At 49.7% G+C, this 19293-nt stretch overlaps 1 protein-coding gene across 1 annotated transcript in view; it reads right to left on the bottom strand.

Annotated features, from left to right (window-relative positions):
• Positions 1-19293, bottom strand: part of LOC116968467 (neurexin-2-like) — a 240277-nt gene that overhangs the window by 133220 nt on the left and 87764 nt on the right. Inside the window, exon 4 of the mRNA XM_033015231.1 lies at positions 3489-3518. Coding sequence (XP_032871122.1) covers positions 3489-3518 — 30 coding nt within the window. The remainder of the gene's footprint in view (positions 1-3488; positions 3519-19293) is intronic.

The following is a 19293-nucleotide window of genomic DNA, read 5'->3' as shown; positions in this document are numbered from 1 at the left end:
GCAGTGGCCCCCAGGACGTGGATGGTGGAGGATCTCGGCGATAGGAACGGTACTGTACGTCAATTCAATTATTAAATAGTGCGTACTAAACACATTAACTTCAGCAGCACAGATAAGGGAAACCCAGATTAATTCCTTGCAAACAAGCCAGTGAGAATAAATGAAACTTCTTGTCACAGTGTGTGATGGATGTGTTTAATAATCCAGGAGAGAGTGAGGAAAGGCACAGATGAGGTGGCGGTGGGAGTGGTTGCTGAAGTTAGAGTCACAGAGTGATACAGCACGGAAACAGGCCCTTCTTGACCCAAAACATCACCCATTCCTTCTTTCCAGAGATGCTGCCTGTCCCGCTGAGTTACTCCAGCTTTGTGTGTCTATCTTCGGTGCAAACCAGCATCTGCAGTTCCTTCCTACACATAAATATGCCAGCAAAGGTCACTACCAGAGAACTCTGCTGCAGTTTAATTTAGAGATACAGCGCGGAAACAGGCCCTTCGGCCCACCGAGTCCGCACCGACCAGCGATCCCCGCACACTCACACTATCCTCCACATACTGGGGCCTGTTTCCGCGCTGTATCTCTAAACTAAACTAAACTCCAGGCTGGAGAGAAGGGGCAGCAAGCTGGTAGCAGTGGAGAGGGCAGCAGAGCTGTGAGAAGATGATCCCACGTGAAGGAGGACTGCAGATATCCGCAGTGGCAGCCGTTGTAAATCAAGGCGATTGATCAGAGTTCACAATGACTGATTCAACGTGATTTATTTTCCTTTCATAAAATGGAAATGTAGAAGCTGGATTACAGCGGGGTGCAATCTGCAGCTCAGACGGACAATTCACTGTCCTGGTCACTCAGAGTTACCCGTCACATCAAGCCAATGCTCCTGATGTAAGGGACAGATCATACAGGCTGGAGTCAAACTGGGGGGTGTGGCACACTGAGAGAATGTCACACACAGGGAGTGTCACACACACACACACACACATCACACACACAGAGTGTCACACACACACACACAGAGTCACACACACACACACACACACACACACACACACACACAGGGAGTGTTACACACACACACACACAGTGTCACACACAGACACACACACACACAGGGAGTGTCACACACACACACACACACACAGGGAGTGTCACACACACACACACACACACACACACAGAGTCACACACACACACACACAGGGAGAGTCACACACACACACACACACACACACAGGGAGTGTCACACACAGGAAGTGTCACACACACACACACACACAGAGAGTCACACACACACACACAGGGAGAGTCACACACACACACACACACACAGAGTCACACACACACACACAGGGAGTGTCACACACACACACACACACACACACACACACACAGTGTCACACACACACACACACAGAGTCACACACACACTCACAGAGTCACACACACAGGGAGTGTCACACACACACACTCACAGAGTCACACACACAGGGAGTGTCACACACACACACTCACAGAGTCACACACACGGGGAGTGTCACACACACGGGGAGTGTCACACACACACACAGTGTCACACACGCAGGAAGTGTCACACTTTTGGAGGGAGTTTACAGAGTGTGGGTGCCACATTGTTGGAGGGAGCGGATGGAGGGGGAAACAAGGGCCTAGTTCTCCAACAGTCTGACTGTCATCCTGATTAAATTTGATCTTAGTGTGCTTCTTTGTCACTTTCCCCTTACAAACAATGATCTATTCTACGTCTTCCTTGAATTTAGTCCACTTTGATGTCTCACCGGCGTAACCGGGAGGGAGCTGGAGAAGTTGGGAGCGAGGGGACAAGGACCGGTAGAAGGACCGGGGTAATGACTCCAGCGCCCTCAGTGTCGGCTGCACCAGGTCCCCCGGGACATGTGTTGTCTTTCTGCTGACTGACCAGCACGCAACACAGGCTTTTCACTGTACCTCGGTACACGTGACATTAAACGCAACGAAACAAAGATGGTCGGGCGAGGAGAGGAAAGAGGGGGAAAGAGGAGGGCAGGGGAGGGGAGAGGGGGAGAGGATAGGAAAGGGGAGGAGAGGAGAGGAGAGGAGACGAGAGGGGAGGGGAGGGGAGGAGCGGGGGGGAGAGGAGAGGAAAGGAGAGGAGAGGGGAGGAGAGTCAAGTCATGAGTGTTTTATTGTCATATGTCCCAGATAGAACAATGAAATTCGTACTTGCTGCAGCACAACAGAATATGCAAACATGGTACATAACGGGAGAAAAAAAGTTCAGTACAGGTATATATACACATGCACACATACTCAATAAATAAACAAATATAGTGCAATAATAATAATAATAGTCTGTTGTAGTTCAGAGCTTATTTGTTGTCATGTTTAATAGCCTGATGGCTGGAGGGGAAGGGAGAGGAGAGGAGGGGAGAGGAGGGGAGGGGAGGGGAGGGGAGGGGAGGGAGGGGAGGGGAGGGGCAGGGGAGAGGAGGGGAGAGGAGGGAGAGGAGGGGAGAGGAGGGGAGGAGAGGGGAGAGGAGGGGAGAGGAGGGAGAGAGGCGGGGCGAGGAGCGGCGAGAGGATGGGCGAGAGGAGGGGAGAGGAGGGGCGAGGAGGGGAGAGGAGGAGAGAGGAGGGGCGAGGAGGGGAGAGAGGAGGGGGAGCGGAGGGGAGGCGGATGGGGAGAGGAGAGGGAGGAGAGGAGAGGAGAGGAGAGGAGAGGAGAGGAGAGGAGAGGAGAGGAGAGGAGAGGAGAGGAGAGGAGAGGAGAGGAGAGGAGAGGAGACTGGAGGAGAGGAGAGGAGAGGAGAGGAGAGGAGAGGAGACTCGAGGAGAGGAGAGGAGACTCGAGGAGAGGAGAGGAGAGAGGAGAGGAGGGGTGAGGAGAGGAGAGGGACGTCGGTTCGTGGGATCTGCTCCAATACATCGAGCGCGCAGGCCAACTGAACCTGAATAATGGCGGTGCCCACATGTCTAATCTCAATGAGCAGTTGCATCTGTGCTAAATGAACCATTGAACCACTGAACTCCACATCAGGAGCATTGCCCTCTGGACCATCCCCCCATAACCAAGCAACCCGCAGTCGCCAACAACTCTTTTAGTCCACAGTCAAAGGAAGGGTGTTGTTGTACATGGGGGGGAACTCATATTCTTCAACATATTTAATAAGAAACACATCCAAAACACACACCTACTGCGTTCTGCAGTTCAGCTCCCAGAGTGAAAATTCACAGCAAATCCCCTCAAATTATCCATGCATCGCGGGCCGATCGGCATGAAAGAAATGTAAAATAAGAAGCCAGCACAGAGTCAAGACAGACAGACTCACTCAATGAGAAGTGATTGCAGTTTTCTCTCAGCCATCTACAACAGCAGACCTGAGAAGGTTGGAGCTGGGTGGGGGTGGGAGCTAACTAAGATGACATGATTCAACGACAATGGGACAGAAGGAAAGGAGATGCGAGTAAAAGAAAGAAATAATAAAGGCCATTACCTTGGCTGCTTAACATCAGGTGAGCTGGACCTTGAAGAGGAAGAAAATTAAGAACACAATGAAGAAAAGATCAAAATCTTATGGGAAGAATGAGTTGTTTTGTCACAATCACAGATTCAATTGTGACAGGCATCTCCATTCTAGAGAGATGCCAAAAAATAAGTCAAAATAAAACAATCAGAATACAAAAAGCATTTGCGCAATCGCATATTGCTGACGAATGCTTTTTAAAAGTCAATGGAATAAAAAAAGCACAGAAAACGCAAAGATTATTTCCCGTCTCAACGCGAAAGTTTGCCAAACGTAACATGTACCTAGCAGGGGACAGAGGTGGAGGTGTGGAAAGGTCACTCTACCCAGAGCTTGAGTGCTTCCACACGGGTGAGTGTCAGATACCGAGGGAGTTAGAGACAAAAAACTGGAGTAACTCAGCGGGTCAGGCAGCATCTGTGGAGAACATGGAGAGGTGACGTTTCACAGAGTGCTGGAGTAACTCAGCGGGTCAGGCAGCATCTGTGGAGAACATGGATAGGTGACGTTTCACAGAGTGCTGGAGTAACTCAGCGGGTCAGGCAGCATCTGTGGAGAACATGGATAGGTGACGTTTCACAGAGTGCTGGAGTAACTCAGCGGGTCAGGCAGCATCTCTGGAGAACATGGATAGGTGACGTTTCGGGTCAAGGTCCAAGGGTCCTGAAGAAGGGTCTCTATCAAGAGATCGAGCTCTTATGGTTAAGGGATATGGAGAGAAGGCAGGAATGGGATACTGATTGAGGATGATCACATTGAATGGCGGTACTGGCTCGAAGGGCCGAATGGCCTACTGCACCTATTGTCTATTGTTACCTATTCCTTTTCTCCAGAGATGCTGCCTGTCCCTCTGAGTTACTCCAGCTTTTTGTGTCTATCTTCGGTGTACCTATCCCTACACACAGAGGGAGTTAACCTTGGGAGGTTCTCCTCAATAAGCAATGAGCCATTGTTATCAAGGAGGATGGAGGGGGGAATAAAATCTCCTCTGCCACACTACCTTCAAACCCCCCTCTCTCAAAGTGGGACTGATTTAAAAACAACCAAGGTCTGGCCAAAGTGATGCACGATTACCTCAGGCACAGGACTGGAATTAAGCCCTCAACAATGGGAGAAAAGTTCTCGAGTAACCTGTATCAGACAGGAACAGACAATGGCATCTCAGGCCAATTTTCATTCTGCAAACATCCTTGTGGATAAGTGGGCACAATTTGTGAGACAATTTGAACGGATAATGAAGGCTCCACTCTGGTTCATTTTCATTGCCCACCACTTCACAGAGGTGAGGATGCTTGATCAATCCTGGGTTTATCGAGATAACAGACCAGAGAAGCCAAACGGGAAATGTCTTTAACAAGCTCTCACTCTCAAAGCAAAGGATGCAAAACGTGAACAAGGTTAACTATCGTCTGCCAGGTGGCTGGACGCTGGGTCAAATTGGGCTCAACTACATCACAGGCCCTGGAGTCACATCGAGGACTGAGCTAAGAACAGGAGAATTCCCCCAGTGGCTCCAGCTTCTCGTTCTCACCTAACAAACAACTGATAATGGGCTTTCCTTTATTATCGTACCTTTCATTCATTTGATCTACATCTCTCCACATCATGTATCTCTCGTTTCCCTTTCCCCTGGCTAGTCTGAAGAAGGGTCTTGACTCGAAACTCCACCCATTCCTTCTCTCCAAAGATGCTGCCTGTCCCGCTGAGTTACTCCAGCATTTTGTGTCTATCTTCAGTTTAAACCAGCAGCTGCAGTTGCCTTCCCTGAAGAGCTGTAGTGTTGTTTTTATGTTTCTGCACTGACCAATGTAGCTGTGGAAGTGACTTTCCACTTAATATTGGTTTGGTTTGGAGCGAGAGCAGGAACAGGCCCACCGAGTCTGCTCCGATCGACCGACCAGCGATCCCCGCACATTAACACCATCCTACACGCGGGACAATTTCTACATTTTTTCCAAAGCCAATTCCCCTACAAACCTGTTTGTCTTTGGAGTGTGGCACGAAATCAAAGTTCTCAGAGAAAACCCACGCTGGTCACAGGGAGAGAACGTACAAACTCCGTACAGACAGCGCCCGTAATCAGGATAGAACCTGGATCTCTGGCGCTGTGAGGCAGCAGCTCCACCCGCTGCGCCACCATGCTTTATTTAATTCCCTGGCTCAATGGTGGGATTTGAACTTGTGCCTCCAGTTCAATGGTCCAGTAACTTAACGACTAGGTTAGGTTAGGTATAGGTATGTTAAAGGCTGGGTATCTGAACTGTATTGTACATGTGGCTTTCAGATCTGGCGACGCTGAGGGATACAGCTCATCTAGGGCCAATCTGAAAATGGGAATTAGGAATGCCAAACTCAATCACAAACGGCGGATTGAGGAGCACTTCCATAACAATTCTGACCCCAGGCGCATGTGGCAAGGAATCAAATCCCTTGCCGATTACCAGAAAGTTAACACCCCTCCCCCAGACAACGCCACCCTTCCTGACGAGCTAAACCATTTCTATGCTCGCTTTGACCGTGATAACAAAACCCCAGCCATCAAAGTTGCTCCACCCCCAAATGAACAACCCCTCAGTCTCTCCACCTCTGCTGTACAAGATGCACTGAGCAAGGTGAATGAGCGCAAAGCTGCCGGCCCCGATGGCATCCCTGGCCGGGTGCTTAGGGCATGTGCTGGACAACTATCCCAAGTCTTCACCGACATTTTCAATCTGTCACTGGCCCAGGGTGTTGTCCCCACTTGCCTCAAGACATCAACCATCGTGCCAGTGCCCAAACAGTCAGCCACAGGGAGCCTCAACGATTTCCGCCCAGTGGCACTCACCCCTGTCATTGCTAAGTGCTTTGAGCGGCTGATCTTGGCTCACCTCAAAGCCAGCCTCCCCCCCACACTGGACCCCCATCAGTTTGCCTACCGGGCCAACAGGTCTACAGAGGACGCCATAGCGGCGGCCCTACACTCTGCCCTGACCCACCTGGACAACAACAACTCCTACATCAGGTTGCTGTTCATTGATTTCAGCTCCGCTTTCAACACTGTCATCCCCGCCAGCTTGATCACCAAACTCAGCGGGCTTGGCATCTCCACCTCCCTCTGCAACTGGACACTGGATTTCCTCACCAACAGAACACAGTCTGTTAGGGTCAACAACCTCAACTCCACCACTATAACACTGAACACCGGCGTGCCACAGGGCTGTGTGCTCAGCCCTCTCCTCTACTCCCTCTTCACCCACGACTGCATCCCTAAGTACGGATCCAACGCCATCATTAAGTTTGCTGACGACACCACGGTGGTAGGACTGATCAGTGACAACGATGAGTCAGCCTACCGAGAGGAGGTCCAGCACCTGACAACCTGGTGTGCCAATAATAACCTCGTCCTCAACTCCAAGAAGACGAAGGAACTTATTGTCGACTTCAGGAAGGTCAGAGGGGGCAGACATACCCCCATCCACATAAACGGGACTGAGGTGGAGCGCGTCTCCAGCTACAAATTCCTCGGGGTACACATCTCGGAGGATTTGTCCTGGTCCCTCAACACCCCCAAGCTGATCAAAAAGGCACAGCAGCGCCTTTACTTCCTGAGGAGGCTCAAGAAAGCCCACCTGTCCCCCCAGATCCTGACCAACTTCTACAGGTGTACCATCGAGAGCATCCTGACCGCCTGCTTCACGGTATGGTACAGCAGCTGCACTGTTGCGGACAGGAAGGCACTACAACGGGTGGTGAAAACCGCGCAGCACATCATCGGCGCCCCGCTCCCTGCCATGGATGCCCTCCACCGAAAACGGTGTCTGAAACGAGCTGGGAAGATCATTAAAGACCCCTCCCACTCCAATCATGGACTGTTTGCCCTCCTCCCATCAGGGAGGCGGTACAGGAGCCTCAGGTCTCGTACCAGTAGGATGAGGAACAGCTTCTACAATCATACCGTCGCATTGCTGAACTCGGAGTCCCGCCGATAGATTCCTCCGGTCCCTCCGTCCCCATTGTTTAATTATTCTGCATTTTCTATTGTTCTGTATCCTCTCTTTTTTTTTAAATTTCTATATTGCACTACTACGGACTGACGCAAAACTGCATTTCGTTGTACCGATACTCAGTATTTGTGCAATGACATTAAAGTTGAATTGAATTGAATTGAATTTAACAGGTCACTTGGACCAAACCCAAAGATGCAGAGCGGCGATGCTCCCTGTCCTCACTTGGATGGGAAGTGAGTGAGCAACAGCCCGCTGATCTCCCCCCCCCCATCCACCCCATAAAAACCTCCACCCTTCACCACCGGCCCACAGTGGCTGCAGAGTGCGACGTCTACAGAATGCACTGCAGTTACTCGCCCAGGCTACTCACTGGGGGCACTGCATTAGAGCTGCTGCCTCACATCACCAGAGACCTGGGTTCAACCCTGACTACTGATGCTGTCTGTGTGGAGTTTGTGCGTTCTCACTGTGACCGCGTGGGTTTTCTCCGGGTGCTCCGGTTTCCTCCCACATGGCTTTAGTAAGTTGTACAAATTGTATTGTGTATATGTGTGTGTATTTCACTCCTGTCATGTAGAAGGAGGTATAGGAGCCTGAAAACTAACGTTCAAATTCAGGAACAGCTTCTTCCCAACAACCATCAGGCTATTAAACACTACAACCTCCAAATAAACTCAGTTTTGGGACATATATCAATAAAACACTCTTGACATTGCCCCCATTGTAGAGCAATAATTTAAAAACAAGGGAGATGTTGGCCCTATATGGAAGAATAAGTAGCAAGGACATGGACAAGTAGAGGTGGAATGGTATTAATGCCTTTGCTCTGCCGGGGCTAGCATAGACCCAACGGGCTGAATGGTCTCTTTCTCCATTTGTTAAGTACAGGTGTCTCTAAATGTTTTTTCAGTTCAGTTTAGTTTATTGTCACGTGTATCGAGGTACAGTGAAAAGCGATTGTTGCGTGCTAACCAGTCAGCAGAAAGACAATACATGATTACAATCGATCCATTTACAGTGTATAGATTAACGGAGTAACGTTTAGTACAAGGTAAAGCCAGCAAAGTCCAAACAAGGAGCGACTGAGGGTCACCAATGAGGTAGATAGTAGTTCAGGGCCGCTCTCTGGTTGTGGTAGGATGATTTAGTTGCCTAATAACAGCTGGGGAGAAACTGTCCCTGAATCTGGAGGTGTGTGTGCGTTTTCACACTTCTATATTTTCGCAGAACAGTCCAGGCCTTACCATGTTCCAGAAACTGTCCCAGACATGTTAAGGAAAGGTAGACGAGTGAACAAATTCATAGAAATGAAGACACAAGGGGCTGCAGATGCTGGAACTTTGTGCAGACCACGAGGTTCTGTAGGTCAGGCAGTAACAGTGGATGGAATGGACAGGAGACTTTTCGGGTGGACACAAAATGCTGGAGTAACTGAGCGGGTCAGGCAGCATCTCTGGAGAGAAGGAATGGGTGATGTTTCGGGGCAAGACCTTTCTTTAGGCTGGTTCATTTCTTCAGACTAATTCATGGAAATTGCCGTCAGAATTAAATTAGTCGCTAGGCAGTAGATAGTGGGCACTGTATACACTGATATCTTCCTCTGAGACTTGACGGAAGAATTAAAAGATTATACAATCAAATTTGAAGTTGTTTTGGAGTGGATTTACTAATTGGCTGGATAGCAGAATACAGAAGTGGAAAATCAATTGTGGTAATTCTAAATGGGCAACAGAGATCAACAAAGTGGTCGAAGAAACGATGAATGATCACATCAAAGGATGTTTTGTGGAATATCTGAGATTTGAATAATTCCTTGGGAAATTTGGGAGCGCCTGTGAGCAGAGGCAGAGAAACAAAGGAACAGCCTTGGCAATTAAGGGTGTGAAGTGGGTTCAAAGCGACGAATAGCAAATATGATTAGATAGTGGGATGTGTATCAATGTGTTGTGAGGTGGATAATTGGGAAGGAGAGGAGATACGTTATCCAATTGTGTTCTGTGGCCAGCTTCATCTCCTCTCCCTGACACTCACTCTTGTGTTCAAGCATATATTCTCTGCACACATTTCTTCACTGTGCTGAAATCAACACTTGCCTCTGGCCACCCTTCATCCCTATGTGTCTCCCTATATTGACTCCATCTACACCTCACGCTGTCTCTGCAAGGCCAGCAGCATCATCACGGAACAGTCCTCCCTTCCATCGACTCCATCTACACCTCACGCTGTCTCTGCAAGGCCAGCAGCATCATCACGGACCAGTCCTCCCTTCCATCGACTCCATCTACACCTCACGCTGCCTCGGCAAGGCCAGCAGCATCATCACGGACCAGTCTCACCCCCGGTCACTCCCTCTTCTCCCCTCTGGCAAGAGGTACAGAAGTGTGAAAACGAACGCACACACCTCCAGATTCAGGGACAGTTTCTTCCCGGCTGTTATCAGGCAACTGAACCGTCCTCTCACCAACTAGAGAGCGGTCCTGAACTACTATCTACCTCATTGTAGATCTTTAATCAGACTTTATCTTGCACTAAATATTACCCCTTTTCTGGTATCTATATAGTGTGAATGGGTTGATTTTAATCATGCATAGTCTTTACTGTGACTGGATAGCACGCAACAAAAATCTTTTCACTGTACCTCAGTAGGTGATAATAATGAGTGAATGAATACGTTTATTGGCCAAGTATTCACATACAAGGAATTTGTCTTGGTGCTCCGCCCGCAAGTGACAACGACCCCCAGTGACAGTTAGGAATGACAATAAACTAAACTAAAACCCCCAGCTCTCATTCCCGCAGTGTTGGGCTCACGGATGCAGATTAATTGTGATCTCAAAGTACTTGTTTTTGGTTGGTAATTATTTATTATTGTCACAGGCACGGAGATATAGTGAAAACCTTTGTTTATCATGAAATTACTTTGGATGTTTCTGAAATTTAGTTTAGTTTAGAGATACAACGGTGAAACATGCCCTTCGGCCCACCGAGTCCGCGGCGACCAGCGATCCCCGCACACTAACACTACCCTACACACACACACACACTAATTTTACATTCATACCAAGCCAATTAACCTATAAATCTGTACATCTTTGGAGCGTGGGAGGAAACCGAAGATCTCAGAGAAAACCCACGCGGATCATAGGGAGAAGATACAAACTACGTACAGACAGCACCCGTAGTCGGGATGGAGCCGAGTCTCAGGCTCTGTGAGGCAGCAACTCCACTGCGCCACCATGCCGCCATAACATGAAACGTTACGGTTCTTGGTGGATGTGGTTATTGCTCGGCAACAGCGGATTAAAGTCTTTCAGCTGACACACTGGAAGGAAAGCAGATTGTGACACGTTGTAGAAAATGTGAGGTCCCAGACCTTGCCTGCATCCTGGCAACAATGTGTATCCATCCAGCCTGACGTGGTGAAGACCTGCTCCATTATAATCTGTCTGCACACACAATACCCAAAGAGGATAGTTACTGCCAGTCCATTCTTCAGAGGGAGAGAACCATTCAGCCTACTAAACCGACACAGTGGCGCAGCGGTAGAGTTGCTGCCTCACAGCTCCAGAGAACCAGGTTCGATCCTGACCATGGGTGCTGACTGTACGGAGTTTGTACGTTTACCCTGTGACCACGTGCGTTTCCTCCCACACTCCAAAGACGTACAGGTTTGTAGATTAATTGACGTCTGTAAATTGTCTCTGGTGTGTCGGATAGAACAAGTGTACGGCTGATCGTTGGTCAGTGTGGACTCGTTGGGCTGAAGGGCCTGTTTCCACACTGTATCTATAAACTAAACTCAACTAAACTAATTAAGTGGGCCCTGCCTCTAGTTGAACCGCAATTCAGTTGGTTCCTGTGCTCAGCTATTTTCCCCGAGATTTGATCCTATCCTTCTGAATGTGACCATTGACAAGAAATTGCACTGGAGTAGCCCTGCATACAATGTGGTGCAATAGCTGGTCAGAGGCTCGGGATTCGCTGGTGACTAGCTCACCTCCTAACTCCCCACACCTGTCCACCCCCCACCTGTCCACCCCCCACCCCCCACCTGCCCACCCCCCACCTGTCCACCCCCCACCTGTCCACCACCCACCTGTCCACCACCCACCTGTCCACCACCCACCTGTCCACCACCCACCTGTCCACCACCCACCTGCCCACCCCACACCAGTCCACCCCACACCAGTCCACCCCACACCAGTCCACCCCACACCAGTCCACCCCACACCAGTCCACCCCACACCAGTCCACCCCACACCTGTCCACCCCACACCAGTCCACCCCACACCAGTCCACCCCACACCAGTCCACCCCACACCAGTCCACCCCACACCAGTCCACCCCACACCAGTCCACCCCACACCAGTCCACCCCACACCAGTCCACCCCACACCAGTCCACCCCACACCAGTCCACCCCACACCAGTCCACCCCACACCAGTCCACCCCACACCAGTCCACCCCACACCAGTCCACCCCACACCAGTCCACCCCACACCTGTCCACCCCACACCTGTCCACCCCACACCAGTCCACCACCCACCTGTCCACCATCCACAAGGCTCCAGTCAGGACCGACAGAACACTTGTGCGGGAAGGAACTGCAGGCGCTGGTTTAAACCAAAGATAGACACAAAAAGCTGGAGTAACTCAGCAGGTCAGACAGCATCTCTGGAGAAGAGGAATAGGTGACGTTTGGGGTCGAGCCCCTTCTTCAGACTGAGAGTCAGTGGAATGGGAAACGAGAGATAATGACGGTGATGTAGAGAGATATGGAACAAATGAATGAAAGATATTCAGAAAAGTAATGATGATAAAGGAAACAGGCTGGAAAGGTGAAGTCTCAACAATTCGTAAGAAGTTCAACACTATACAGGATGAGCTAGTGAGGCACTCCATTACGCTATGCACCACCACACCCAGCTTCCCCTCTGTCTCACACTATCCTGACTTGGAAGTCTATTGCTGTTCCTTCACCAGTGCTGGGTCAAAACTCCCTCCTAACACCATTGGGTGGTATATCCACACCTCAAAGAACGCAGAAGAAATGTCAGCTCACAGCCTCCAACCTCGAGAAGATGGCGGAGGGGAGGCGTCATAGACGTTTACAACATGAGAGGCATTGACAGTCAGAACCATTTTCCCCAGGGTAGATGTATCAAATACTGGAGGACATCAGTTTAAGGTGAGGCGTGTGGGACAGGTTTTTTTTTTACACAGTGTGGTGGTTGTCTGGAACATACTGTCACTGATGGTGGTGGAGGCAGATTCGATAGTGGTTTAAGAGAAGATAGACACAGAATGCTGGAGTAACCCAGCGGGACAGGCAGCATTTCTGGAGAGAAAGAGTGGATGACGTCTCGGGTCGAGATCCTACTTCAATCTGAAGAAGGGTCTCGACCCAAAACGTCATCCATAGTTTAGTTTAGTTTAGAGATACAGTGAGGAAACAGGCCCTTCGGCCCACCGGGTCCGCACCGACCAGTGATCCCCGCACACTAACGCTATCCTACACACACTAGGGACAATTTACACTTACACCGAGCCAATTAACCTGCATAGCTGCACGTCTTTGGAGTGTGGGAGGAAACGGAAGATCTCGGAGAAAACCCACGCAGGTCACGGGGTGAACGTACAAACGCCGTACAGACAGGACCCGTAGTTGGAATGGAAGCTGGGTCTCTGGCGCTGTGAGGCAGCAGCTCTACCCGCTGCGCCACCGTGGCCACTCGTCGAGTTCTTCGTCTGTAGTCCTGCTGGTACGTTAACACGAGCAACAGGCGGCTGGAATCTTTTCCAGGCTTCTCCGTAAATCAAAGGCTTCAGTTCTGCCTAATGAAATTAATGTTTGGACGTGGGTTGTTTACCTCTGGATCTTTTTAAATTACAGGTAATGATTAGAGATTATTGCTGAACTCTCCAGTGAACTGAAAACGCTGGGTTTGATTTCATTCAATGAATGCCCCACACATGAGTGGTGTGTCAGCACTGTGGAGCGGGGCACCGCGCAGGTCACACGAGGCTGAGGGACTCTGGCATAAAGACACAAATCATTAAAGGTGGCAGGGCGGGTTAATAAGATGTGCAGAGCCTGCTCCAGCATTTATTTATGCAGGGAAAGAGCGATAGTATGTATACACAACTTTGATTAGAACAAACTTGAGAATACAATGTGCAAGAAGGAACTGCAAGTGCTGGTTTACACTGAAGATATACACAAAATGCTGGAGTAACTCAGCGGGACAGGCAGCATCTCTGGAGTCTGAAGAAGGGTCTCGACCCGAAACGTCACCCATTCCTTCTCTCCAGAGATGCTGCCTGACCGTCTGTCCCGCTGAGTTACTCCAACACTTTGCTCAGTTCTAGCCTCCACTTTAACCAACATGTCGCAGAGACACTGGGGAAAGCAGGAGACCAGCGGCAGAACATCAAGGCTCAGCTCTCTGCAGCTTGAGGGCATGAGCAGATTCACGAAGAGATCGTTCAGCCCCTCTAGCCACTCCATTATCTGACTGCAGAATCCCTGGAATAGTTGTGATTTTAATGAGGAGTTACTGGTGGAGGGTTTTATTTAGGAGGCTCTCTGATGAAAGGGCTCGACCCGAAGCGTCACCCATTCCTTCTATCCAGAGATGCTGCCTGTCCCGCTGAGTTACTCCAGCAATTTGTGTCTATCTTCAGTGAAAACCAGCATCTGCAGTTCCTTCCTACACATTAGTTATCATTTAGCTTAGTTTAGTTTAGTTGAAAGATACATCGCAGAATCAGACCCTTCAGAATCAGCCCACTGAGTCCGCGCTGACCAGCGATCACCGCACTCTAACACTATCCTACACACACTGGGGACAATTTACATTCATACCAAAGCCAATTAACCTACAAACCCGCACGCCTTTGGAGTGTGGGAGGAAACCGGAGCACCCGGAGAAAACCATGCAGGTCACAGGGAGAACGTGCAAACTCCGTACAGACAGCACCCGTAGTCAGGATTGAACCCGGGTTACTGGCGCTGTGAGGCAGCAGTTCTACCCGCTGCGCCACCATGTCGCCCTGTTCTCCAGAGAGCTGCCTGACCCGCTGAGTTATTCCAGGTTTCATGTGTCTATCGTTACCACACTATCCACTCGTGTTGCCACTTTCAGCCCAAGATTCCCAGTGATATGCCCTTCCATTCACTCACATTATATACGCTATATAGACAATAGACAATAGGTGCAGGAGTAGGCCATTCGGCCCTTCGAGCTAGCACTGCCATTCAATGTGATCATAGCTGATCATCCCCAATCAGTACCCCGTTCCTGCCTTCTCCCCATATCCCTTGACTCCGCTATCTTTAAGAGCCCTATCTAGCTCTCTCTTGAAAGTATCCAGAGAACCGGCTTCCACCGCCCTCTGAGGCAGAGAATTCCACAGACTAACAACTCTCAGTGTGAAAAAGTGTTTCCTCATCTCCGTTCTTAATGGCTTACCCCTTATTCTTAAACTGTGGCCCCTGGTTCTGGACTCCCCCAACATCAGGAACATGTTTCCTGCCTCTAGTGTGTCCAAACCCTTAATAATCTTATATGTTTCAATAAGATCCCCTCTCATCTTTCTAAATTCCAGAGTAGACAAGCCCAGCCGCTCCATTCTCTCAGCATATCAGTCCCGCCATCCCGGGAATTAACCTTGTAAACCTACGCTGCACTCCCTCAATTTTTTATTCCATCTGCTTGCCATTTCCCCCATCTCCCTGCAAATAGCCCTGATGAACAAAAATCCTCCCGTCACGGAGATAAAGTTTCCAAGCATCAATTGCTACTCTCCCAGATCACAAGCAGTCTCTTTCATTCGGAGAGCCTAACTGGGAGCCCTGCTGTGAGGAGCAATATACACATCGGCATCTCCGATTTTGTTTCGGTATTTGTATTCAGCTTCCCTTTCCGCAGTTTATAAAGTTCTCTCAACTGAGCATGAATGATTCACATGGTGCTTAGTCATGCAAAAAAAGGATATAAAAGACTAGATAATAACATACACAGCCGCACGCTATTCTGCACAATTTTAACAGGCATTGTGCCTAATGGTTGTATACAAATGTGAAATAGCAGGCTTGTTTCCAATCTCCGAGCTGTCCCCATCACTCTCATTCTCTCCAACCCCCTCCAGGACTAACGCTTTATTCCATGTTCGGGCCAATAACGCTCTTTGGACCGCGGCCAAACGTCAGCCAGCGAGCTCGCACACACCAACAGGTTGTTTCCTCTCGTGGATTGGCCTGCTTTAGTTTGGAGATACAGTCTTGTTGAGAGATACAGGCTGGCAACAACGAGTCCACGCCAACCATCCACCACCCGCTCACACTAGTTCTGTGTTCCCCCACTTTCACACACTAGGGGGAATTTACAGAAGCCGATTAGAAACATAGAAAATAGGTGCAGGAGGAGGCCATTCGGCCCTTTGAGCCAGCACCGCCATTCATTGTGATCATGGCCGATTAACCTTCAAACCCACACGTCTTTGGAACGTGGAGGAAACCGGAGCACCCGGAGAAAACCCACGCGATCACAGGGAGAACGTACAAACTCCACACACACACACGCACACACACACACACACAAAGCACCCGGGGACAGGATGGAGCCTAGGTCTCTGGCACTGTGAGGCAGCTGCTCTACTGCTGTGCCACTGTGCTGCCCGTAAATCACCCGTTCACACTAGTTCTATCTCATCCCACCCAGGGCAATTTATAGAGGACAATCAACCTACAAACACCCCCAAGGTCTTTGAATGCATTCAAGTCTGAGATAAATCTTTTGGTCTTGTGGACAACAGGCAGGAAAGTGCAGCTGAGGTTAACCCAGTATATAACCGACTGATAAAACAGATTTAGAAGGGCTGAATGATCTGCTGCGGCCCGACCTCCGGAGATTCGGTGGCTGCAACTGCGGGTTTGGCGGACGGCGGCACCGGGAGCCCGCGGGTCCCTGGAGGGAGACCGCTTTTCGGGGCTTCCGCAACGGCGACTTTTCCCGCCCGAGTTGCGGGGTTGAAGAGCTCCTGGAGCGGGGCCTTACAGCACCGCCCCGCGCGGCTTGGAATGGCCGCGGGACTGCGAGCGCACGCCGGGGGCTCTAACATCAAGAACCCGGTGTGCGACCTTGCATCACCCGGCGTGGCTTTAATGGCCGCGGGACAATTCGCCATCGCCCGCCGGGGGCTTTGACTTTGACTCTGACATCGGGGGGGAGAGTGCAGTGGAGAGATAAGTTTTTTTGGCCTTCCATCACAGCAATGTGATGGATGTTTATGTAAATTATGTTGTGTCTTGGGTCTATTTGTTTGTAATGTATGGCTGCAGAAACGACATTTCGTTTGGACCTCAAGGGGTCCAAATGACAATAAATTGAATTGTATTGTATTGTATAACATTTCCCATATACTAATGCGGATTTTATGAACAAAAGATGTAAACTGTCGACTGAGAAGGTGATGTTTGCTGGGAATTACCTCCATCACTTGGGTTGGTGTCACATATAGACCTGAGCGGGCAAGTGCTGAACTACTATCTACCTCATCGGTGACACTCAGACTATCCTTGATCGGACTTTTCTGCCATAAACTTGCATTCAATGTTATTCCCTTATCATGTATCTATACATTGTAAATGGCTTGATCGTAATCACGTATTGTCTTTCAGCTGACTGGTTAGCACGCAACAAAAGCTTTTCACTGTACCTCGCTACACGGGACAATAAACTAAACTGAACTGAACAAGGAGGGCTGAGGAGCATTCGGTGATTTATTTATTACTGATGAGAGGAGAGAAAGCGAGGGAAGGGAGGAAGGGGAAGAGAGATGGAGGAAGAGAGAGAGAATGGATGGTGGTGTAAAAGAGAAAGAAAGAAGAGAAAGGGCGTCACGGTGGCGCAGCAGGTAGAGCTGCTGCCTCACAGTACCAGAGACCCGGGTTCCATCCCGACTGCGGGTGCTGTCTGTACGGAGTTTGCACGTTCTCCCCGTGACCTGCGTGGGTTTTCTCCGGGTGTTCCGGTTTCCTCCCACACTCCAAGGACGTGCAGGTTTATGGGTTAATTGGCTTGGTATAAATGTAAATTTTCCCTCGTGTGTGTAGGATAGTGTAAGTGTGCGGGGATCGCTGGTCGGTGCGGACTCGAAGGGCCTGTTTCCGCGCCGTATCTACAAAAGAAAAAAGAACAAAGGGGAGATGACGGAAGGGGAAGCGGGAAATGAGACAAAGAAAGGGAAGGGAGAGACAAAGGAAGAAAGAAAGGAAGAGAAGAAAGGGAAAAGAGGGGAGAGAGAGGAAGGAAGATGTGTGGGAAGGAACTGCAGACGCTGGTTTAAACCGAAGATAGACACAAAATGCTGGAGTAACTCAGCGGGACAGGCAGCATCTCTAGAGAGAAGGAATGGGTGACGTTCCGGGTTGAGACCCTTCTTCAGAAGGAAGATGAATGCTTGTCAGGAGCTAGAGGGTTCAGAAAATGCTGGAGTAAAGCAGGAAAGGCTTTGGAGAGGATGCGGTCGAAGGATTCTTGATTGAAGGATAAGGTTCCTTCCTCATCAACATTCTGCGACACACACCTTCACCGTTTACCTTTCACTGTGCATCCTCACTGCTATTCGCTGTCAGAACCCATTAACACACATTCCCCGACATTAAATGCCATTTGCCTTTCATCAATTGCACGCTCTCTGTAGATCTGGCTGAATAACATGTAGCCCCTTCAAGAATATTAACTTCACATGGAACTGAACGCGATCGTAAACCTCTGATGCTCCACTTAAAGGCACACAGGGTCAAATTCTTCGGTGACCCCCTGGGGATTTTTGCTGGTGTCAGTTACCCACTGAGAACACTCCGTATTGATAAGTATCCCACATCTCCTCAGATCCAATTAATAATTCAGTTCAGCTTTCACAGGAATCCTCCTCACTAGCACCTTATCAGATAGTCACCGAGTCCCTGGTCCTACAGAAAGCTTCCGATCTTCCCACAGCCACATCCTTATCCCTGCCGTGTGGGAAGGAATATCAGTGAGACCAAGCGCAGGCTCGGCGATTGTTTCGCTGAACACCTCCGCTCAGTCCGCCTAAACCTACCTGATCTCCACGTTGCTCAACACTTTATAACTCCCCCTCCCATTCCCACACTGACCTTTCTGTCCTGGGCCTCCTCCATTGCCAGAGTGAGGCCCAATGCAAATTGGAGGAACAGCACATCATATTTTGCTTGGGTAGATTACACCCCAGCAGTATGAATAGTGATCTTACTAATTTCAAGTAACCCTTACATTCCATCTCTCTCTCTGTCCCTCCCCCACCATAGTCCTGCTAGTTTTACTAATCGCATCCTTTTGTTATCACCTCTTCCACAGCCAACAATGGACCATTGTGGACTCCCGGTTCATCGGTGCCGGCTCTGGTTTGAAGAAGGGTCACCTATCCATGTTCTCCAGAGATGCTGCCTGACCCGCTGAGTTACTCCAGCCCTCTGTGAAACGTCACCTATCCATGTTCTCCACAGATGCTGCCTGACCCGCTGAGTTACTCCAGCACTCTGTGAAACGTCACCTATCCATGTTCTCCACAGATGCTGCCTGACCCACTGAGTTACTCCAGCACTCTGTGAAACGTCACCTATCCATGTTCTCCACAGATGCTGCCTGACCCGCTGAGTTACTCCAGCACTCTGTGAAACGTCACCTATCCATGTTCTCCACAGATGCTGCCTGACCCGCTGAGTTACTCCAGCACTCTGTGAAACGTCACCTATCCATGTT

This window comes from Amblyraja radiata, chromosome 45, assembly GCF_010909765.2.
Source record: "Amblyraja radiata isolate CabotCenter1 chromosome 45, sAmbRad1.1.pri, whole genome shotgun sequence".
NCBI lineage: Eukaryota > Metazoa > Chordata > Chondrichthyes > Rajiformes > Rajidae > Amblyraja > Amblyraja radiata.
The sequence above is the reverse complement of the archived record's forward strand: the minus strand, read 5'-3'. Positions and strand labels throughout refer to the sequence as shown.